This window comes from Sphaerodactylus townsendi, linkage group LG14, assembly GCF_021028975.2.
Source record: "Sphaerodactylus townsendi isolate TG3544 linkage group LG14, MPM_Stown_v2.3, whole genome shotgun sequence".
NCBI classification, from domain to species: domain Eukaryota; kingdom Metazoa; phylum Chordata; class Lepidosauria; order Squamata; family Sphaerodactylidae; genus Sphaerodactylus; species Sphaerodactylus townsendi.
Genome location: NC_059438.1, coordinates 25,040,122 through 25,061,497, shown reverse-complemented (window position 1 = coordinate 25,061,497; position 21,376 = coordinate 25,040,122). Strand labels below are relative to the sequence as shown.

The window sequence follows — 21,376 nt, the reverse complement described above, 5'->3', positions numbered from 1 at the left end:
GTCCTGCCTCTGCGCCGCTGGCCAATGGCAAAGCGAGGAAGGGCAGGCCTGGCAGGAGCCCCGCCTCCCCGGCCTCGTCCGCCCGCGCTCCGGCGCTCTAAGCGGTCCGGCCGCCCCCGTCCCCGCAGTCCGGGCGGCCCCTGCTCAGGAGCGGGAAGGTTCCGGCCCAGTCATGGCCGCCTCGGCTGCGGCGGGCGGGGAGGCGGCGGCGGCGGCGGCGGCGGCGAGGCCCTTGCAGGGGGCCATGAAGCTGGCGAAGGGCGCGCTGGAGCTGGACGCCGGGGACCGGCCGCGGGTGAGCCCGGAGGGCGACCTTCCTCGGGAAGAGGCGGCGGGCGTGGGAATGCGCCTCGCGTGTCTGCTGCTGCGCCAGCGGGGCGGGTTGGGGGGGGGGGGCGACCACAGGAGCCTGTTTGGGGGGTTCTCCTCTGCAGCCCGGGCTGTCACTGCGCCACCGGACGGGCCGGAGAAGCGGGTGTGCGAGGCTGCCCGCCCCCCTCTGCTGCTCGCCCCGGCCTTAGCCCGCTGTCGGTCCCCGCCGGGCGACCCCTGCGCCTCTGCACCCGTCAACCCCCCCCCCCCCGCGCAGGGTCTGGCGCGGCTGGCCTCCCGGAACGCCCTCCCCGAGGCCGGGGGCGCCGCCTGACCCTCCTGGCGCCAGCCCGGGATGGACGTCCGGCTTTGGCCTCCTCCCGCGCCTTCGGGGCTTCCCGCTCCAGGGGCTGGGGGTTGTCGGGCGGGGTTTCCCGGGGGCTGGCGGAGCAGGGATGCTGCTGCCCTGGGCCCCGGGGTCGTGCCGCGCAGCCGCTGTCGGTCGCCGGCCAAATAAATGGCTGCGGAGCCCCAAGGGAGCCTGCAGGGCTGGGTTTCTCCGTCTCTTCCTCTGCTGGCAGGAGGCCTACCTGGAGTACCTGAGGAGCATCCACTTCATTTCCCAGGCTCTGCTGGAAGAGGCAGCTGCCGCGAAAGGTACAGCTGGGCACAGGGGGGTGGGGTCCCTTCCTGAAGGGCACTGTGGTGGGCTGCTCAGGGCCACTCGCTGCCTGGCCAGGGAGGGGGTGCACGTGTGTATCTCGCCTCTCTCGGGATTTCTGGGACATTATAAAGGCGTTTATGTAGAGAGAGGAGAAGGTTGTCACAAAGAAAACACCCCCGTTACAACGTTCCCTTTTCAGTCCTGTCCGGGTACAGCTGCTGGGTAGGGAGGGCTGTTTGCTGAGGGAATGTGCCCAGCGGCAGGCCTTTGTGGATCCATCCACCAGGAACTCTGGACGGGGCTGCTGTTAGTGTTCTTTGCCTCAAGTGCACTTCTGCCAGTGGTGGTCCTGAGCAGACCTGAACACGTAGGGCTTGTTCTTGCCTTTGGTGAAGTGGTGGAGGAGGCGATCTATCCATTTTCCGCCCTCTACTTGTGGCAGTCTTTTGTGGGAGCAGCAAATTGCAGTGGGGAGGATGGGGCCCCCATGGCAGAGCTCCTGTTTAGCATGTGGGGGCTCCCAGGTGCGGCCCCGCCTTCCTGTAAGGATCTTAGGAGAGGGAAATTGCAGTGGGGAGGATGGGGCCCCCATGGCAGAGCTCCTGTTTAGCATGTGGGGGCTCCCAGGTGCAGCCCCCCGCACCTTCCTGTAAAGGATCTTGGGAAGGCCTTCTGCCCAGGATACTGAACATAAGAACATAAGAACATAAGAACAAGCCAGCTGGATCAGACCAGAGTCCATCTAGTCCAGCTCTCTGCTACTCGCAGTGGCCCACCAGGTGCCTTTGGGAGTTCACATGTAGGATGTGAAAGCAATGGCAACGCTTCTCATGGCTGTTGCTCCCGAGCACCTGGACTGTTAAGGCATTTGCAATCTCAGATCAAAGAGGATCAAGATTGGTAGCCATAGATTGACTTCTCCTCCATAAATCTGTCCAAGCCCCTTTTAAAGCTATCCAGGCTAGTGGCCATCACCACCTCCTGTGGCAGCATCTTCCAAACAATCTCAATCACCACGTTGCGTGAAGAAGTGTTTCCTTTTATTAGTTCTCTAATTCTTCCCCCCAGCATTTTCAATGAATTCCCCCTGGTTCTAGTATTGTGAGAAAGAGAGAAAAATTTCTCTCTGTCAACATTTTCTACCCCCCCATGCATTACAATTTTATAGGACTTCAATCATATCCCTCAGACGCCTCCCCCCTCAAACTAAAGTCTCCTCTCCAAACTAAAAGGGTCGCCAAGCACTTGCAGCCTTTTTCCTCATAAGGAAGGTGCTCCAGTCCCTCAATCATCCTGTCGTTGCCCTTCTGCACTTTTTTTTTCTATCTCTTCAATATCCTTTTTGAGATGTGGTGACCAGAACTGAACACAGTACTCCAAGTGTGGTCGCACCACGGCTTTATATACTGAGCTGGGGGACCCAGCCTTCCGCCAGGTGTGCCTGGCAGAGAACCACGAGGTCGGCCTGGGGTGCTCAAAGGTGGGTTTGGTCCCACTTGGGCCAGGCCTAAGAAGTCCGCTCCCCCTCCCGTTTGGCAGATGGGGGTGAGGTGGTGATGCCCCCCGACACAGCGAAGATGCTGAAGGTGGCAGAGCAGTGCCTGGAGAGGGCCAAGAGCAGCGTTGCCAAGCTGGGTGAGTGCAGAGCCAGCCCGGGGATCTCTGGGCACCCTTGAGGTCCATCATGCTGCGGATGGCGTGAAGTGTGTGTGTGAGCCGCGGCTGAGTGCCGTTTGCTTGTCTAGCACGAGGCCCTGTTTTTCTTCACTCGACCTCTGCCCAGTGTCCCTTGTGAGGTCTGGGCCCTCGTACAGAATGCAGCCCACTGCTGGGGATGCCGCGACGGGGAAGGGTCTTTCTGACCTAGGAGGAGAGGCCCTGGTCTCCCTCTGCGTGCAGGATTGGGCCAGTGTTCGGTGCAGACCACTGTTCATGCACAGTCTATGACTGTTCCTCTCCCACGTGCGCATAAAGGAGCTGGATCTCAATTTCCAAATGTTGCCCCTGGAAGAAAGACAGAAGCCTGCCTGCGTTGGGTGGCTTCCTGGGCCTGGGGTCGGAGTTAGATCAGGAGGGGTTTTTTTTCCTTTTTGCAAGAGGCAGATCCATGTTTGGGGCCACAAGAGTCTTGAGGGATGCGGCACCACCATTCATCGATGATTCTCTGTCCCCTGAACTCTTATCAGGTGGCAGGCTCTCCATTAGAAAGACTCCCCACAGTTGGGACCCCTGGATTGTAGGGTCTCTCCAGTTTTCATGGGGGCTTGCCTGGCCTTTGAGCCCTGACGAGGGGGCCCTGGGGACTGAGCTCAGGTGCAGACTCCGGCACCAAGGGTTGCAGCGTGGACTGGCCGAACCCTGAGACAGAGCTCTGTTTCTGACCAGCCACGGGCTGGGTCTGTACTCAGCCTGCCTGTGCCCAGCCCCCAAGGGGCCCAGGTCCGTGGTCTTGCTGCCCAACCCAGGAAGAGGCAGGGCAGCCGCGGGGGCCATTCAGAAGCTGTGGTGGTGGAGGGGTTCGTTCCGGTGCTGCTTGGCTGGCTCAGTGCTTTGGATGTCTCCCTGGTTCCAGGAAGAGCGAAGGCAAAGCTGTCCACGGAGAGGAGTCTGGGCCCTACTCCCGGCTGCCGACACCGCAGGGTGTTGTCGGATGAAGGGGGGAAGCTGTCCCCTTTCCTGCCTCCCGAGATGTTCCAGAAGTTGCAGACGACTGAAGCGGCAAGTATGAAAAAGTGAGCATCCAGGCAGGGGTCTGAGCTGGCCAAGGTGCGCCCTGCAGGGAAGGCCAGCCCCTTCAAGGACTTCTTGCGCCCACACAGGGAACTCACCCCCTTGGAGGAGGCGTCGCTGCAGAACCAGAAGCTGAAGGCTGCCTACGAGGCCCGACTAGCGCGGCTGAACCCCAGCCAGGCTGTGCAGAAGACCTCTCTGGCAAGTGGGGAGGGGCAGAGCTCTGGGGGCTGGGCTGGGCTGTGGGGTTTCTCCAGGATTTGGGGCTTTCAGGTTTTGGTCCCTCAGTGCAAGATTTAGCGACAGGCAGGAGAATGCCCCCACTTCAAGGCAAAACTCTGTGTCGGTTAGTCCTCCTTGCTCCAGGACCCTGTCCCAGGCTGGGTGTGGGCGGGTGGGGCGTCTTCTCTGTTCTGTCCAATGGGAAGCCCTTTCCCCCCAGCCCCTGTATCTCCAGTGAAGTGAGCTGGTGCCTTGGGGTGCCTCTCTGTCCCACAGACTCTTTCCCTGCAGCGTCAGATGATGGAGAACTTGGTCATTGCCAAAGCCCGGGAGGAGACAGTATCCTTTACTGCCCTGAGCTGCTACTCGACCCTCCTTGGAGACTGCTGGATTCTGACCCAGCTCTAAGCTCAGAGAGCTGCGTTGGTGGGGAGGCATTCCCTTTTAGTACTGTGGCGGGGTTAGGACCCCCGGACAGACTTCTTGTGCCTGCCTGCCTGCCTGCCTGCCTGCCTGCCTGCCTGCCTGCCTGCCTGCCTGCCTGCCTGCCTGCCTGCCTGCCTGCCTGCCTGCCTGCCTGCCTGCCTGCCTGCCTGCCTGCCTGCCTGCCTGCCTGCCTGCCTCCCTCCCTCCCTCCCTCCCTCCCTCCCTCTTCCTGGGTCCTTTCGGCCAGATAAGGGCAGAGCTGGAGGCACATCTCAGATTCAGCAGCCTCTCCTGGCCATGGATATGCTCGGCCTTCTCTGTCCTGAGATTTGCACGATGCAAGAAGAATGTTGTTTAACTGGAAAATGCTTGTTGGGAAGTTGCTGAGAGGATGAGAACAGAGCCCGAGAGGCATGTGTGTGTGGGGGGGGGGGGGCGCTGAAGACACTGGCCTTGGGCTGTGGTAGTTGGCACAGGGGAGGGGGCTAAGCCGGAAAGCTCCAAGCCGTTGCGAGGGTGTCTTTGAGGGCAGAACGCCCTCTCTCTTTAGCCAAGGAAGCCTTGAGCTGAGCACGAGCAGACACTCTGCCTTCGGAGAACCTGGCCATTCTTGCAAGAGGCTGCTCGGCAGGTGGGGGCTGGGCTCCCCTCCTCCTGCCCAGGGGCAGTCTGGAATCTGCCAGGGGACTCTGAACAATGGGGCGCTCAAGCAGGGCTACGAGGTGCTGGGGGGCTGGAAGCCTTGCTCCCGTGCCTTGGACAGATCCCTTCTCAGGCTCTGAGAGCCCAACTCTTCTTTTCTCAACGGGACCCACTGAGCTAAACCATGTAGGGTTTCCCCTCGAGAGCTGCCCGTCTGCTCTGTAGCTCCCTGAGGGTTTTTTTTCAACTTGTCAGGGGGAGTTGTGTCTGTGTGTGTGTAATGTCAGGTGGCAGCAAGTGGGAGTCTCCTTGGCTGTGAGTCTGTGATGCCCACAGGTGGAATCTTGAGGGCACGGGCCTTGTGACACCCCCCGCCCACGATTTATGGCGCTTTGGGATGAGGGAAAGATGTTTCTTGTAGAAACCTTGACTGCCACCTGCTCAGCTCCAGAGGAAGATGGAAGAGCGCCGGCTGAGGCTGCAGGAAGCCGCCAACAGGCAAGTGAGCCGTGCCAGGGCCGGCCTTCTCTGTGGGCACGAGGGAGCCACGGAACCTCTCCTTCTGCAGCTTCCCTTGACCCCAGGCTCCCTGTCCGTGTGCTTGACCCTTCAGGAGGTTTTCCAGCAACGCAGTGTTGACCCAAGAAGAGCAGGAGCAGAGGGCCATCTACGCTGCCATCCTGGAGTACGAGCAGGACCACGTACGTGCCGGGTTGCTCGGAATTCAGGGGGTGCAGCTTCCAGTGCTGCATGGCGTAAAGAGTCAAGCATTAAAGAATGTGGCCCTTATTGGCAAAGGCTGAGGGGAGCTGGGCAGATGCTTCACTTCCTCGCAGAGGCCATGCTGAGACTCCTCCAGCATGTCCAAAATGGGCTGAGGTCATTGGCTCATCCTGCCCCCTTCCCTTTGCCAATCAGGTGGGCCAGCAGCCGTGTGGGAATTGCCTCCTGCTGAGTCAGACCCAGGCCTGTATCCCCTGCCCTCCCTGGCAGTAGTTGGAGAAAGGTCTTTCTGGACACTCTCTCTTCTGGCCTGAGATATTCAGTGGTGCTGTGGACTGAATTGGGGAGCAGGCAGTCAGTCGTGGCCCCTTTGAGCTTGAAGAAGAAGAAGAAGAGTTTGGATTTATATCCCCCCCTCTCTCTCCTGCAGGAGACTCAAAGGGGCTGACAATCTCCTTGCCCTTCCCCCCTCACAACAAACACCCTGTGAGGTGGGTGGGGCTGAGAGAGCTCCGAGAAGCTGTGACTAGCCCAAGGTCACCCAGCTGGTGCGTGTGGGAGTGTACAGGCTAATCTGAATTCCCCAGATAAGCCTCCACAGCTCAGGCGGCAGAGCTGGGAATCAAACCCGGTTCCTCCAGATTAGATACACGAGCTCTTAACCTCCTACGCCACTGCTGCTTGAGATGGCTGCCTGCTGGCCTTGCTGGGAGGAGAGCTGCCCGCATCCTGCAATGCAGGGCTGTTGTTACTTTGGCCCCTGGGAGGCTTTGCAGGGTCCCCCAACTGCAGGGAGTCTGAGAACATTCAGGAGGGAAGGGGTGACGGCCCCCACCCTGGCCTGAAAGGGTGGGGGCGTACTCTGTTTTCCTTGTGCAGGAGTGGCCGAGGCTCTGGAAGGTGCAGCTGAAGAAGAACCCCAGTGATTTGTTGCTGGTGCCCAAACTCATCTCCCACCTGCTCAGGTAGGCTGCCAGAGACTCACCTGCAGCCTCTCGACTTGTTCCATCTCGCCTTGAGCACTGATACAAAGTACCAGTAAATGTTGGGTTCAGATTTTTTTTAAGACAGAATTTTTCAGTGAAGCCAAAGTGAATCAGTTTTTCCCAAATTGGCTATTACAAAAAAATATGCAATTAAAAAAACACGAAATATGTCAGTTCTGTCCCCCCACCGGTGCTTTCCAAGGTGGGAACGATCCTGCAAGCGGGGCTGTGTTAGCTGTGTCCCACGTGGAGGATCGGGCCCTCGCTCTCTTGCCCCCTTGCTTCCCAGGCCCCACAGGGCTTGCAAATCAGAGGCGGGGGAGCGATCTTGCATGCAGGGCAGAGCTGGGAATCAAACCCGGTTCCTCCAGATTAGTAAATAAAATGCACCTCTCTTTTTCCCCATGTGATGATCTCCCTTCACAAGAGGTGGGGAGACACACACACACACACACAGAGCTTTGAATTGATCCTGCCCTCCCCCGCACCCAGATCCCCACCCTGATTGTCCGCTGTGGCCCTTCCCTTCTCCTCAGCTTTGCCGATCACCCCATCTGCCAACTGCTGAAGAAGCTGCAGTGCTCCGTCTACAGCCGCATCTACCCGCTTGTGAGCCAGAGTGTGGTGGACAGGCGAGTTCCCGGGAAGGTCACCCGCGGGCTGTCCCTCTCCTCCTCGCTGGATGCGGAGGCGTTCCTGGCCCCAGCCCCCGAGGGACCGAGGCTGCGGGCTTCCCAGAGCCTGCACTCCATGTTCTCCGTCCAGGAAAACAACAAGCTGAACCTCCGGCACAGCCTCTCCAGCACCCCCCTCATCGAGGACCAGGGCCCGAGCCAGCCCCACCTGCTGGGCCGGAGCCTCCCTCGGGAAGAGCCGGCGCCCCCCCTGGCTGAGGCCGACCGGGAGAGCTCTTTTGAAGACCTGGAGCAGTTCTTGACCTGGAGCAGTTCTGAGGTGTGGCCGTCGGGCTTCCAGGCCGCTGCGGGGCGGAAGGTGTCCCAGCAGGAGCAGCTGAAGGCCGTGGTGAAGGACATCCACAACGCCATTGGTGAGGGCAGAGCTGGGCAGGTGGGGGTGGCTGGTGAGGTGGGTCAGGCTTAGAAGCTCTGATAAGAGGGGAGGCAGAGGCACAGCTTGACCCACACAGAGGCTGCCTCCCGTTGCCACCTCCAGGCCTCTCTCTTCGGCACAGCCTGGTTCCTGTCAAAGAATCATAGAGTTGGGAGGGGCCATCTGGTCCCACCCTCTGCTCAGTGCAGGATCAGTCTGGGGCATCCCAGACAAGCGTTTGTCCAGCCGTTGCTTAAAGACTGCCGGTGAGGAGGCGCCCACCCCCTCCCCAAGCAGCTGGTTCCGCTGCTGAAGTGGCATAGGAGGTTAAGAGCTCGTGTATCTAATCTGAAGGAACCGGGCTTGATTCCCAGCTCTGTCGCTTGAGTTGTGGAGGCTTATCTGGGGAATTCAGATTAGCCTGTACACTCCCACACCTGCCAGCTGGGTGACCTTGGGCTAGCCACAGCTTCTTGGAGCTCTCTCAGCCCCACCCACCTCACAGGGTGTTTGTTGTGAGGGGGGAAGGGCAAGGAGATTGTAAGCCCCTTTGAGTCTCCTACAGGAGAGAAAGGGGGGATATAAATACATACTCCTCCTCCTCCTTCTGTCCAGCCGATATCTTTCCACTTGTAATTTGTACCCATTATTGCGAGTTGTGTCCTCTGCTGCCCACAGCAACAGCTCCCTGTTGGCAAAGCTGAAGAGAAGCGAGGGGGCCACGTGGGGCAATGAGGGCAGGGATTTGGGGGCATATTCGTAGCTCCCCTGTGGGTTTGGTGACTCCTCTAATGCACCTGCAGCCAACTACAGGAAGGCAGGAAAGGGTTTCTGGGTGTTGTGGCCAGGCCTCGTCTTTCCAGGACTGTGACTTCTGCTGACTGAGCCTGGGTCTCTTTGCAGCCTGCTCTGTCTCTCCCCAGATAGACTGCTCTCCCTGACTCTGCTGGCCTTTGAAGGCCTCAACACGGCCTCTTCCAAGGACCAGTGTGTCGCACGCCTTGAAGAAGCTTTCTTTGCCCCCCTCTGGACCCCACTCTTGGCTGTATATAGGTAAGAGGGTGCCAGCACGGGCCATGTGACAGGGGCCCCGGTTGCCCAACGGGCAATTTCACCTGGAGTCTGCTTGGGGGTGCATGCTTGCCCAGCTGAGCTGTGTGTGTGCGTGGGGGTGGGGGGTTACTTAAGTGCTCTGGATGCTGTTTGATTGGAAGTAAGAGAAATGCATTTGTTCTTGTAAAGCAGAGAGGAAGTTTAACTTGCCCAGTGCACTGAACTCGCCAGAGTTGTGCCTGTGCCGGCATTTTGTTTTCTCTGGGATTGTCCAGCTGGGTTGCTCCGTCCTGTGCCTTTAGGTGCTCTTTCTCCCGCCCCACTTAGGAACGTCTACAAAACGCGGGAGCTGGCCCTGGCCAGGAGCATGGAGCTCTACAGAAACACACTCCCCTCCGAAATGGGCATCTCTCCCAAGCTCCTTCCCCAGGGCAGTCGGCCCAGGGGGATCGGCTCCTACCCTTATTGCTCAGCCGTGCAGGAGTTGATGCTGCTCCCCCTGGGGACCTGTCCGCAGAAGAAGCTGGATTGCATTGGTGAGGGCCTCCCGCTTTGCAGGGCTTCAGTGTTTTTAAAGGGGCCATGGCTGTAGGCATGGGAGGGGTCCACGTGCAGCCCAGAGCTGGTCTTCTGTCTGGGGAGAAGTGTTCCCTGCAGACCCTTCTGCTTGCCTGTGTTCTCAGTCTAGGAGGCAGGATGGTCCAGCTCTCCTGACTCTCGGAATCTGAATCTCCCTCCCTGGCTGCCTCAACAGGGGGTGGAAATGTTTGAGAGGGCTACACCGGGGGTAGAGAATCCAGGCACGGAATTGTACAAAACGTTTCAGTGGGATGTCCATGCAGCAGGAGGGTCTGTGTGTCCATTGATGGCTTTCTGTGGCCAGCAATCCTGCTGTGAGCCAGCTGTGCCGGCTATCACCCCTGTCCCCGTCTCCCTGGCTGCTGGAGCCCAAGTGCCGTTGGCCTTCCTTCTTTCCAGGCTGCAGGGTGAAAGTCTGTGGGCTGGGGTGGGTCCAGCAGACACACAGCAAAGGCAGACCTTGGGAGGTCTTCCTTGGGCTCTCTCAGCGGAGGATTCCCTTCACGGGTCACAAGCCATCTCTCTGCAGTCAACAGCGGACGGTGCACAGAAGGCATTTGAGAGCAGTTCTGTGCCAGTTTCCACCCCTGTGGAGTGTCGAGAGCCATGTGGTCTGGGCCGTGGGTCTGGGAGTCCTGGGAGCAGGGCCATTCGTTCAGCTTGCAGCCCCCCCCCCCCCCCCCCAAAATCTCAGTCTGTTTCTTTCCATTTTGCAGTGCGGACGTTGCGTGTTATCTGTGAATGCTCTGAGGAATACTGGGGAGGCCGAGAGGGCAAGCCGCAGCCAGCAGCAGCCGCCATGTGAGTCCTGCAACTGCAGTGTTTCTCCAGGGATGAGCGTGTGGGGGCTTTTTATGAATCATTGGGGAGGGGGGGCTTTTCCCTTTCAGCAGGAGCAGCTGGCCACACCGTGCTTCCTGCCTGTTAAACTTGTTCACAGCAAGACCCCTGGCCTTGACGGATCCCTTCTGACAGGAGGGCGTCTGCCGTGCTGCCTCAGAGCACAGGGTGTCGGTTGCTGGGGCTGCCTCTGAGCCTCCCCTGCCTAGAACTTGGGGTCTGGCCCTGAGAAGCAGCAGAAGGCAGAGCAGAGCAGAGCAGAGCTTGAGTGGATGAGAGGCCTGTCAAAGGAATTAAGGCAGCAAGAGGGAGACGGGGGGGCAGGCGGTGAACTAAAAGAGGAGCCCATCTGAGAAGCCCGGCTCCTTGCTGGGGAGGGGGAGCGTCACTGCTGGCCCGCCTCCCAGGGCTCGGCAGCCAAGCAGCTGCTGCCTCTTGCCTCAGAGTGTCCTTGGCCCACCAGCAAGGGTCTTTGGGAAGAGGGGTGTGCAGCCCAAAGACGGCTTGGATATGGTGTACCTCCAGAGGATTTTTGGTGTCCCTTTCCGCTTACCCCCTTTCCTGTCTTGCTCTGTTCTTGGGCTCTGCTTTGCTGAGGTCTCTTTTAGCCATCTTGGTGTATGCAAAATAGGTGCTTGGGGAGACCTTTCCTGGATCGGCACCGGCTGCCTGCCCTGCTGAGAAAATGGCTTCTTCTTTCTCCAGCTGGAATCTTGGTCTGGCCCATCCAGGGCTGTTCACAGCCCATGTGGTCCAGGGAGGAGTCTGGTACATTTTGGAAACAGGCACAAGCTCAGGGAAGGACCGTGCAAGACTGAGCAGCATAAGTTTTCCCTCTCAGTGTCTGAGCTGGACCACCACACCTCCCTGAGCACAGTGACAGGTGTTCCGGCAGGTGGAAGTGGAGGCCCAGAGCCCGACTGGCTGTTTAGGCCAGCAAGGCAGACCAACCTTCCCTTTCCTCCCTGCAGCGGAGCAGACGACCTCCTTCCCATCCTGTCTTACGTGGTGCTGAAGAGCAACCTGCCGCAGCTGGTGTCGGAGTGCACGGCGCTGGAGGAATTCATCCATGAAGGGTAGGCATTGGGCCACCGGAGGGCAGGCAAGGTGGGCGGCTCTGTCAGCACCTCTGGCTGGCTCGGGCCCCTGTCAGAAGCTCCTGGTTCTTGTCAATGACAGGACAGTTCTTTTTTTTTTTTCATCTGTGGTGGGCATGTAAACAGGCAAAATTGGCTTGGGACATGATTTTAAAAGAAATGCAAAAGATTTTGAAAATAACAATTGGAAAAAAAGTCCCTGAGGCGTTTCTGTTGGGGTTGAATGGGGAGGGTATTCCTGATCTATATAAAACACTTCTTACGTATTTAACAACTGCAGCAAGGAGTTTATACGCATACAAATGGAGGGGCAACAACATTCCAACAAAACCAGGCCGGATCTTGAGAGTCCCAGGGCGTGCAGAGACGGCCAGGCTGGCGGCAGTTATAAGAGACAAGAATACGGACAATTTCCTGAAAGACTGGAAATCCTTTACCAGACCACTTATTGAAAACATATACAGAGAAACAACAGCAGGAGTCGAGACTTAAATGAAAACAGTGTATTGGATTAAGACAACTTTATAAGAAGGACTGAAAGTGAAAAAACGTAGATATTAATTACAAGCACCAAGTTAGATTTAAGCTTGGATCCTTAGTGAAGTAGCTGGAAGTCACCATATATATGTGTGTGTGTGTGTGTTTTTCTTTTCATTTAGTATTATTGTTATAAGGGGGAGGGGGGACTAGATCTTTTCTTTATCTTTCTATGTATGTGCTAGTTAGATGTGTAAAAGGAAGCTCCTGTTTCTCTGCAGGATCCTCTGGCAGGGCGTTCCCTCCCTCCCGCCCTGCTCACAGGCTCTCTTTTGCTCCCCTGCAGGTACCTGATTGGCGAGGAGGGCTACTGCTTGACTTCTCTCCAGAGCGCCCTCTCCTACGTGGAGTCCCTGCATGGGCCGGCCCTCAGCAAGTAGCTGAGCCCCCTGTGGCTGAAGCCTCCGCCTGTCGTGATCCACTCCTGCTTCTGTGCCTCCTCCCCGCCCCGTGCTGTCCGAGTCACAAAGGCTGCTGGCAGCCATTCCCTGTGAACCTGTGAGAAGACTGAACTGATAATGCCTCCCCCAGACCCTGTTCAGGATTTGTGGGGGTGGTCTCCTTCAGGCCACGTATTGATGCAAATGCTGTGAGCGGTGCCTCCCTGGAGGAGGAGGGGAGGCAGAGGGTGCCGCCCTCTCTTGGTTGCAAGAGCTGACCCAGGACTTGCGGATTTGTGGCTTGCTGCGACTTCTGAGCGGAAAGGGGGTGGGTGTGTTTGCCCCTACAGTGAAGCTACACATGCATGGCCCACTCCCCCCAGTCACTCCGTCTTGCATAGTAAGGACACCCAAGGGCTTTTGAGGGAGGAGCCAGGCCGCCTGCCCCCCTGCTGCCATCCGCTTGACCCCTGTGGAGTAGTTGTCGCCATTACTTTGTGGCTGTGCTGCCGGCGGGGCTTGTTCCTGGGGATCCTGTAGCTGGATGGGAGAGGGTGGGCCCAGCTAGCACTCCTTTTACTCACTATTTATTTACTTCCTGGTTACCTGCCTTTTCTTCCCAACGAGGACCAATATCCTCCCCTTGTCCATTTACTCTGCACAACACTCCTGTGAGGTAGACTAGGCAAATGAGTGGCACTAGCCCAAGATCACCCAACAAGCTTCCGTGGCAGCATGGGGACCTGAAGTGGGTGCTCACACCTCTGAGTCAGACACTGTAGCCCCTGACGCCACACCGGCTTTCCGGACTGTTGTATGAGTGAGAGAATTGCAGAGGCTAACATGAGGCAGGTTGTGCTTCTGTCTGCCCAGCTGTCCTCTCTGAAACTCTGGACGGGGTAGGCGGTAGATGCTGCTTTGCTAACGACTACTGAAGACAGTGGCTGGATTGGCGGGGGGGGGGGGGGGGGGTGCGTTAGCGAGAATTTGCACCATTTCCTGAAAAGCAAAGATTGCAACAGGGCCTTGTCCACACTGGATGGATTTTTGATGCCTCTGGAATTGTTCTAGAGCTGCTGTTGAGCCAAAGGCAGCTGGACTCCACTGGGCTACATTTTACAGGAACGCTGCTCGCGTCTTTGGGTGTGGGCCCTGTGCCGCCTGCCTGGGCCAGAGCAGGGGAAGGAAAGGGAACTCGTGCCCAGACTCAGCTGAGCTGAGAGCTGTAAAGTCAGATTGCTGCTGGCCAATTCTGTGAAGTAGAAGAGATCTGGATTCTGCTGTTTTCTCTGGCACTGTAACGCTCCTCAAAGTCCCCTGCCTGACCTCTCTGGCGCTGGCACACTGGGGCTGCTCTCCTTGTTCAGCTTCCATAATAAAGACATAATCTGCTGTAGAAGTTGCATTGTTGGAATGTGGAGCTGGATGGGAACTTTGCTGGGGAGGGGGGAAAGAAGGGCCTTTCTGGGGGCTGCCCCCTTTCCCTCTTAAAATGGCATCGGCTTAAGGAACTGATCCTTAAAAGAAAGCACGTCAGTTGCATTTTTGGAAACCATTCCTATAATGTATTGGCTCGCAGGCCTCTTGGGAATCCCTGACTCTGGATAGCTCCTTGGAGCAGTCCAGACGACCACAACTGTGGCCCCCGCTTTTTTGGGGGAGCCCACACAACTAAGCCCAAGTCGGGTTCACAGCAAGGTCCAGTTTTATTTTCGGCTTGTCGCCTCCTGCTTGGCCTGCTCCATTGCCAAGTTTCCAAGAGACAACGGCACGGCCCCCGGCAACCTCATGCTGGTCTCTGTGCAGACAGCCTAGAAGGCAGGGAGGGAACCAACAGGAGAGCTTGGCGGAGGGGCCGTGAGAAGGAAGATAACAGGAAACCTGAGCTTGCGGCTCTTGGGAAAGGGAAGTGCAGAGAACAGGACACACTGAAGTTGGAAGAATGGATGTTTTTTAAAAGATTAAACCAAGAAAACAGCTGTAGGTAACTTGTTAAGCATGTAACGAGATGTTCAATCATATTTATTTAATGTATGCCCTCCAGGCCCTAAAAGGGCATACACTGTTCTCCCTCCATGATATCTTCTAAAGTAACAACCCGCCTGTGAGGCAGCAGGTTAGGCGGAGTGCGTACAACACTAGCCCAAGGAGAACCAGGGAGCTTCTATAGCCGGGGAAAGTTTTGAGCCAAGATTTTCCAAATCCTTCCCATTCAACAACCGCAGCCCTCGGACAGGGCAAGACTGTGAGGGGGGCGGGAAATCTTTGTTTTCTAGTGTCTGGGGAAGGCCTGGGAGTATAACACAGAAAGGCAGGCGTCTGTGTCCAGAATGCAAATGAAGCCCAGCTGCAGCAGGGCCTTTTGCCCGGATGACAAGGCTAAGAAGACAGCCATATGGGGCCAGCCATGGGGGAATCGCCCCCTCCCCACCTAATGTCCTTAGGTAAGCAGTTTTTGTACAGAACACCGCGTGTCTTGGCACAGCCCCTGGCGGCACATCAGTAGGAAACTCAGCTGGGGGGGTGGGGGGCTGGGAGAAATAATGGGGTCCCCTTTATAATGGGGATCTGCTGCCGCTGCCGGGTCCACGGGCGGAGGAGCGGCTACCTGGTCGGTCCTCCTCCGCCTTCCGCATCCTCCTCTCGCCAGGCGCTCCTGCTGCTGCATGCCAAGCGGGGCACCGGAGCGGCTCCACTCCGACTGACCGGCCTCTGCGACACGCGTCGCCCCTGCCTGCCCCTCGCACGTGTGGACGCCGCCGCCTTGGCGCGCCAGCCCCGCCCCCTCGGGCGCCCCGCCGCTTGAAGGGTTAATGCCCGGGCGCGTGACGCCATCTCTGCGGGGCGGGGCCAAGGCGCGCCGGAGGTGACGGGCGGCAGCGGAGGGGAGGGCGAGCGGCGGGGTGCGGGCTCCGGGAGGCGAGTGTGACGTCGCGTGCTCCAGGTGCGGCGCTCCGGGCGGAGGGGCTGGGGGTTGCCGGGCTCCTGTGGCGGGACGTTCCGCGGGCGCTGCTCTTCGCGCAGCCCAACTCGGTGTCTCGGCGCGGCGGCTTTTGGGTGGGCTTTCAAGGGCGAATCCTGCGGACTCTCTCCCCACCCTCGCCCTGGCAGCGGGAGGGACCCCCAGGGGCAGAGGGGCGGCCCGGCCCGGCGGGGGTCGCTGGCTGCCTTTGGGCTCCTCTGGCCCTCCGGCCGCGGGACCGGGGGTGGCGCTCCCTCCCCTCCCCTCCCCAGGTGTCTGAGCCTGGACCAAGGGAGGCGCAAGGGGGTGGGCGGGGGGCTCCTCACTGGGATGCTGGCGATGGACAGGCTGGCTGGTTTTCTGGCGGTTTCACCTGATCCACTCCCCGGCGGCGGGGGGAGACCCTTCAAAAAAGGACTGGGTGGGTGGGTGGGTGGGAGTGTCAAAGGTCGGGGGTCCCGACCCACCCTGCCCTTGCAAGGACAGCTGGGATCCCCTTGTCCCTAAATCTGACACCCTGGAATGAATCTCCCCGTGATGTGTTGACCGAAACCGGGCTTGGACTCATACATGATGCAGGGCCAGGCAGGCACCGACAAGAGCAGGAGGCTCTCTGGGAAAAGCTCAGCGGCAGTAAAATCACAAAGCCCCAGAAGATACCCCTGCTGCTGCCTCCCTAAAGGCCAGCCGGTTAGATCGGCACAAGTAGCAGAGGGCAGGCAGGAGGGGCAGCTGGGTGGCCCCTGGCGGCCCTTCAGTGGTCCTGAGGACACTATGGGGCCATGCTTGGAAAAGCTCCTACCGGGTGGGTCTCAGCTAACCTGATGGGAAACTCACCTGCTGACTAGGACAAGCCAATCAAGAACGTGGTCCAAAAGATGTGTCTCAAGGAAGACACAGCCCCAGGATCAGGGGACAACCTTTCCGGGGGGGGGGGGGGGGCCCCCCCTCCCTTCTGATCTTTAGGAGCCAGTTAAAAGCAGTTTCATGTGGCAGTAAAATAACAAAGCCCCAGAAGATACCCCTGCTGCTGCATCCCTAAAGGCCAGCCGGTTAGATCTTCAGATCGGCACAGGATCTTCAGATCGGCACAAGTAGCAGAGGGCAGGTAGGAGGGGCAGCTGGGTGGCCCCCGGCGGCCCTTCAGTGGTCCTGAGGACCCTGATCTTTAGGAGCCAGTTAAAAGCAGTTTCATGTGGCACCCTGTTCGATTAATTCACTGGCTATCCTTGGCTGTGATTTCACATTTTGGCTGTTTATGGTTTTTTGGGTGCTGTGTCTATATTGCAAGCTGCCCTGAGCTCCTAATGGAAAAAAGGCAAACGATCAATTTTTAATTAATGTTTAAAAGCTTGCTGAGTTCAGGGTACAAAAAGTGTAGCCGGAGCTGCCAGAGGATCCCTTCTGCGTGCACAGTGTGTGTTTGTGAAGCGTAGTTTACATTCAAGGTCTTTCGAGACAGGGTTTAAATTTCACCTGATAACTTTGCAGCTGTGTGCTGGAAGTGCTGTGGCCCCCTTTATATCCAGGTGGGGCAGTGCTGGTTGGGCCAGCTGTGGGAAGGTGGGGGTGTCTGAGATTTTGAGTGGGGCGGGTCTCAGGGCTTGGCCTTTGCTTTGCTGCAGGATGAGTCCCAGTGCTGCGCTGCAGGAGGAATACCGCCGCTGCTTGGAGAGGGATTTCCGCAGAGGTCACTCGGGGGTATGTGCGGACTCATCTCTGAAACAGAAGCTGTGGCGCCAGCTGTTGGAGGACCCGGAGCTGCACTGGGCGCTGCAAGGGGAAGATACCTTTGCCATGCTTGCGGGGGCCCTGCGGGGGCAGCTGGACCTGGGGGCGGCCCTCCAGAATCTCTCCAGGGCCTTCGAGGTGCTGGAGCTGGCAGCCATCAATCTGTACTTCTTCCCCTGGCGCAAAGAATTCAGCACCATAAAAGTGAGTATTGTTGGGGCATCAAGGAAGGAGGGGGAAGGAGCCCCGGGCCCCACCTGGTGGAATAAGCTCCCGAGTGAGATCAGGGCCCTGCAGGACTTGAGTGGTTTCCGCAGGGCCTGCAAGACCGAGCTTTTCCGCCAGGCATTCCGGCCTGACCTGCTGCCATCATTGGCCTCCTGTGGGCACAGTAAGGGGGTGGGTTTTCGCCACCTAGAAGAAGAAGAAGAGGAGGAGGAGGAGGAGGAGGAGGAGTTTGGATTTATATCCCCCCTTTCTCTCCTGCAGGAGACTCAAAGGGGCTGACAATCTCCTTGCCCTTCCCCCCTCACAACAAACACCCTGTGAGGTGGGTGGGGCTGAGAGAGCTCAGAAGAGCTGTGGCTAGCCCAAGGTCACCCAGCTGGCGTGTGTGGGAGTGCACAGGCTAATCTGAATCCCCCAGATAAGCCTCCACAGCTCAGGCGGCAGAGCTGGGAATCAAACCCGGTTCCTCCAGATTAGATACATGAGCTCTTAACCTCCTACGCCACTGCTGCTCTACAGTATTCTTTTACTGTTTCTTGTTTATTTACTGTTTCTTGTTTATTATTCTTGTTTATTATTTACAGTATTCTTTTACTGTTTCTTGTTTATTATGTTGATTGATGATTGTTTTGACTGTATTATGTTGTTTTGCCGTCCTGAGCCCTGTTGTGGAGGGCAGGATATAAACGTGAATATAAAAATAATCTAAATATAACAGCAGGGTGTTCCTCTGCCCCATGCTGCGTGGGGAGAGCCAGGGGGCTGATGCGTGTCTCCTTCTTTGCAGACCTTCTCTGGAGTTTACGTGCACGTTCTCCAAGGAGTCCTCTCCGAGGCTGACATTACCAAGAGCTTCCACCGGATGGGCTATGTCCAGAAAGACCACCTCCACCTGGTGATTTCCCAGCTGCCGCCGGGGGCTGGCCTGCTCCGCGTTGCTTGCAGCTTCTTTGCGGCCCAGGTGGAGTGCCAGATCCTGGGCAAGATTGTGGAGGAGCTGGAGCCTTGCCAAATCTTCTCTGAAGAGCTGCTGCAGGCCCGGAGGGAGGCCCGGGGCGGCCTGGAGGGCTGCGTGGCCAAGCTGCAGAGCCTGGCGCACTGGCCCAGGGGCAACGACTTCTGCGTGGAGCCGGCTGATGGGGTGGACCTGTACAGGGAGAGCCCCGAGGGACTGGAGCCCTATTGCGAGCCGGCGGGAGCCAGGCCCCCGCCTCAGCATCAGCCTCCCCACTACGAGCACCTCAGCAGCCCCAGGCTGAGGAGCAAAGAGCTGCGTGCCAGGAGCCCCCAGTGCCCGTCGGAGGGCAGGAGCCAGCTGTGGGGCCCTGGCCAGGAGCAGCCCTATGGGAATGGGCTCGTGACCCCCGAGGGGCCTGACCTGGAGACCTCCTTCTCTTTCATCTCCTTGAGGCGGGAGCTCAGCAAGTCGAGTGACACGGATTACCCCACGCAGCCGGGAAGCTGGTTCTTGTCGCCCAGTCCCCGCTATGATAGTCCCAGCCCGCAGCCGCATGGTGCAAACAGCCCGGCTCCTCCTCCTGCCAGGCAGCTGCGGAGCCCCCAGTTGAGTCCCGTGGGCCTGCGGCGAGCGCAAGGGCTGGGCTCAGGGGTGGCGGGGCCAGAGCCCGCCCGCTACCATCTGCACTCGTGCCTGCTCCCAGGGGCCCTCCCTTTGTCCTGCTGCGGCAGCTGCCGGTTGCTGCACGGCAACATCTGCGACATGGCCCAGCACTGTCGCAGCTCCCATCACGTCGAAGAGTTGCAGAGCGAGAAGCAGCAGCGCCTCTGGCTGCAGCGGACAGAGGTGGACAAGCTGTTGCAAGAGGGGGATGGGTAGGGCCGGGGGCAGCAGTGGGAGAGGGGGCGCAGCCACTCCCCTGGGGGTTTGGATGCCTCATCTGCCCACCTGGGGCAGCACCCACTAAACTTGCTTTTCACCTCTTCTGCGAGACTCTTTCTCTCTTCTCCCCGCTTCTCATCCAGGGGCGAGAGCACGTCTCCCACCTCTCAGTTTGAAAATGCGTGGAAGGAGAAGAGCAGGCAGTGGGAGGCGGGCAGGCGGGCGGTAGTTTCTTTGGGTGAATTTGCTTTTCCTTTTCCACGTGTGCCAAAATCTGGTGCTTCACACACTGAGAACGCAGCAGAGAGAGGGAGAGTTGTGGGGCCATCTGCTGTGCTGGACCCCTGCAGACCGACGAGCCCTGCCTGCTGCCCCACACAGCAGCCCTACGTGGCTTCGACCTGTATGCGTGGAAGGGCTGAAGGTGCCACGAGGTTAACCGGCAGGCACTGACCGTCTGCCTGCTTCTGCTAATGGACCTTCCCCTAAGTTGGGGGAGGGTGTTCTTTGCATGGGCTGTAGGCTGATGACTTTTAAAACAGGGCCACGGGGGAACAAGCCCCCTCCGTTTGCTCTGTCTCGTGTGTCTGGCAGCACCTACAGTGTGAAATACACAAAGTAGGAAAAGGTGGATTCTCTAGCTATTCCCCCCCCCCCCACACACACACACACACACTCCCGCCACACACACTGTGTGGGCCAGGGGAAAGAGTCCGCAAAAGGATTTTGGTCTTGGGCCAAAATTTCCACTGGGAAAGAGTCCAGTTAGATAACTGAGTGTTTCCCCACCCGGTCTATCAGCAAATGGGAAGGCCAGGTGAGTCAAGAGTCAGTTGGCTGCTTTCAAGACTGGAAGGGCCAGAAGGTCACACACAGTCCAAGGAAGACTTTCAGTCTCACACAGAAAGCCTGAGAATCTGGCACCAGATGTGACGTTCCTGCCGTCTGAAAACAATCCCGTTCCCTTCGGCCCAGAAAATATGTTGTGAACAGGCAGGCAAAGAGATGGGTGTCAAGTGGGTGGCTTTTCACCACTCGCATTGGTTGCTGAGCAACAGAGCAGGCAGCAAAGGGACCTTGTCAGTGTTGGTAGTTTCAACCCTGTTGATTTGGACAGGTCAGTGACATTGTGGAGGGCTGCTATAGCTGGGATGGTGGCAGGAAAAGGGCCTTTGACACACACACCCCCGACTCTCAGCTCCTCCCCACCCAAGCAGAGCCTCCTGCAGGCACAAAGCCCCAGATCCCATCTTGTGTAGGCAGAAATGCAATGACTGGGTGGGAGGAAGGTGCAGAGGGAGGCTGTTTGTTCAGCTATTTATGGAACGGCCTCCTTGGCAGCCAAATTCTGTTTCTCCAGCGGTGCAACAAGCTTCACGCGCACCACTTCGCGTGCGCCACTTGCAGGAAGCAGCAGAAGTCTCGGTAGGGATTCCGTTATCTTTCGTGCAGAACTATGGGGGGAAAGGACTGCAAAGTCTGCTGCTGGATGGTCCTCCTTTCTCCTGGGCAGGATGGCTGCCGTGGGTTGAGTCAGGTCCCCAGCTGGCACTCAGTGGGGCGCTTTGAGGAGCTCTGAGAGAGCATTTCTGGGAACTTGCCCTGCTGCTGAGGGCCGCTCCCTGTCTGGCTTCTGCCGGGCCCTGGCCTGGCTCCCGTGCCTCTTGCCGACTGGCCTTGATTATCAGCGCTAGACTTATTTGCCAGTGCTGGGACCGTTTTTGTCAGCACTCGGTATTTCCCAGTCGTTCTCAATATGGAAAGTTTACTTGTGAATAGCAAGTATGTGTCTCGATGCCATGATTCTGGTCGAGCAGCAAAAGCCACTACCTGGGGGAAGGTGGAGCGTGGGGGGGGGGGGGGATGTGAGCGTGTGATCAGGATTCAGCTGCCAGAAATATTGTGAGTGTCTAGCCCATATTTTTGCAAAGAGCTGTTGAAATTGACATGTAGGCAACATCTAACGAAATTAATAAAACCTCTATGAGAAGCGCTACACCATGGCAGAAGGTATTTGGGTGATGCCCAGACTGGAGCTGCCACTTTGAAGTGGGTGACAGAAAAACTGAGTGGCACAAGATGGCGCACTCTGGCCAAGTGGCAGGTTAATTAACTCCTTTGCCCCCCAGGGTGCTTAAGGGAGTCCAGTGTGAGCTCCTCGAGCTGCTACAGCCACGGGCAAATTGTCAACCCCCTCCCCAGAGGCTGCATGCCCTTTACAAAATGATCGGGGGGATAAGAGGCCAGTTTGCCTAATGGTAGAAGAAGAAGAGTTTGGATTTATATCCCCCCTTCCTCTCCTGCAGGAGACTCAAAGGGGCTTACAATCTCCTATCCCTTCTCCCCACCCCCTAACAACAAACACCCTGTGAGG

The 21,376-nt window shown here is 58.0% G+C and overlaps 2 protein-coding genes across 4 annotated transcripts; both read left to right on the top strand.

Annotated features, from left to right (window-relative positions):
* The first annotated feature begins 12 nt into the window (after positions 1 to 12).
* VPS9D1 (VPS9 domain containing 1) lies at positions 13 to 13,637 on the top strand. 2 transcript variants are annotated; one of them, XM_048516240.1, is made up of 15 exons: positions 13 to 295; positions 894 to 969; positions 2,516 to 2,611; positions 3,549 to 3,708; positions 3,796 to 3,907; positions 4,205 to 4,267; positions 5,442 to 5,494; positions 5,610 to 5,697; positions 6,599 to 6,684; positions 7,242 to 7,753; positions 8,679 to 8,808; positions 9,136 to 9,344; positions 10,104 to 10,188; positions 11,199 to 11,303; positions 12,148 to 13,637. In XM_048516240.1, exons 1-15 carry the CDS (start codon positions 173 to 175, stop codon positions 12,239 to 12,241), a joined length of 1,992 nt encoding a protein of 663 aa, XP_048372197.1. In that variant the 5' UTR covers positions 13 to 172; the 3' UTR covers positions 12,242 to 13,637. The 2 variants fall into 2 exon arrangements, with proteins under 2 accessions (XP_048372197.1, XP_048372196.1); XM_048516239.1 differs by lacking the exon at positions 13 to 295 and having other exon boundaries at positions 423 to 969.
* A 1,452-nt stretch (positions 13,638 to 15,089) lies between these two features.
* SPATA2L (spermatogenesis associated 2 like) lies at positions 15,090 to 20,998 on the top strand. Of its 2 annotated transcripts, none has more exons than XM_048515723.1 (3): positions 15,090 to 15,185; positions 16,829 to 17,138; positions 17,950 to 20,998. In XM_048515723.1, exons 2-3 carry the CDS (start codon positions 16,830 to 16,832, stop codon positions 18,997 to 18,999), a joined length of 1,359 nt encoding a protein of 452 aa, XP_048371680.1. In that variant the 5' UTR covers positions 15,090 to 15,185; position 16,829; the 3' UTR covers positions 19,000 to 20,998. The 2 variants fall into 2 exon arrangements, with proteins under 2 accessions (XP_048371680.1, XP_048371681.1); XM_048515724.1 differs by lacking the exon at positions 15,090 to 15,185 and adding an exon at positions 15,196 to 15,298.
* The last annotated feature ends 378 nt before the right edge of the window (positions 20,999 to 21,376 follow it).

What these genes read in the sequence shown, in the direction of transcription:
- VPS9D1 (XM_048516239.1), top strand. Translation starts at nt 768, where the DNA reads ATGCTGCTGCCCTGGGCCCCGGGGTCGTGCCGCGCAGCCGCTGTCGGT. An exon ending in CTGCAGGAAGCCGCCAACAG is followed by an intron (nt 5,495 to 5,609) that starts GCAAGTGAGCCG and finishes TTGACCCTTCAG; the next exon opens with GAGGTTTTCCAGCAACGCAG. An exon ending in GAAGAAGCTGGATTGCATTG is followed by an intron (nt 9,345 to 10,103) that starts GTGAGGGCCTCC and finishes TCCATTTTGCAG; the next exon opens with TGCGGACGTTGCGTGTTATC.
- SPATA2L (XM_048515723.1), top strand. Translation starts at nt 16,830, where the DNA reads ATGAGTCCCAGTGCTGCGCTGCAGGAGGAATACCGCCGCTGCTTGGAG. An exon ending in AAGAATTCAGCACCATAAAA is followed by an intron (nt 17,139 to 17,949) that starts GTGAGTATTGTT and finishes CCTTCTTTGCAG; the next exon opens with ACCTTCTCTGGAGTTTACGT.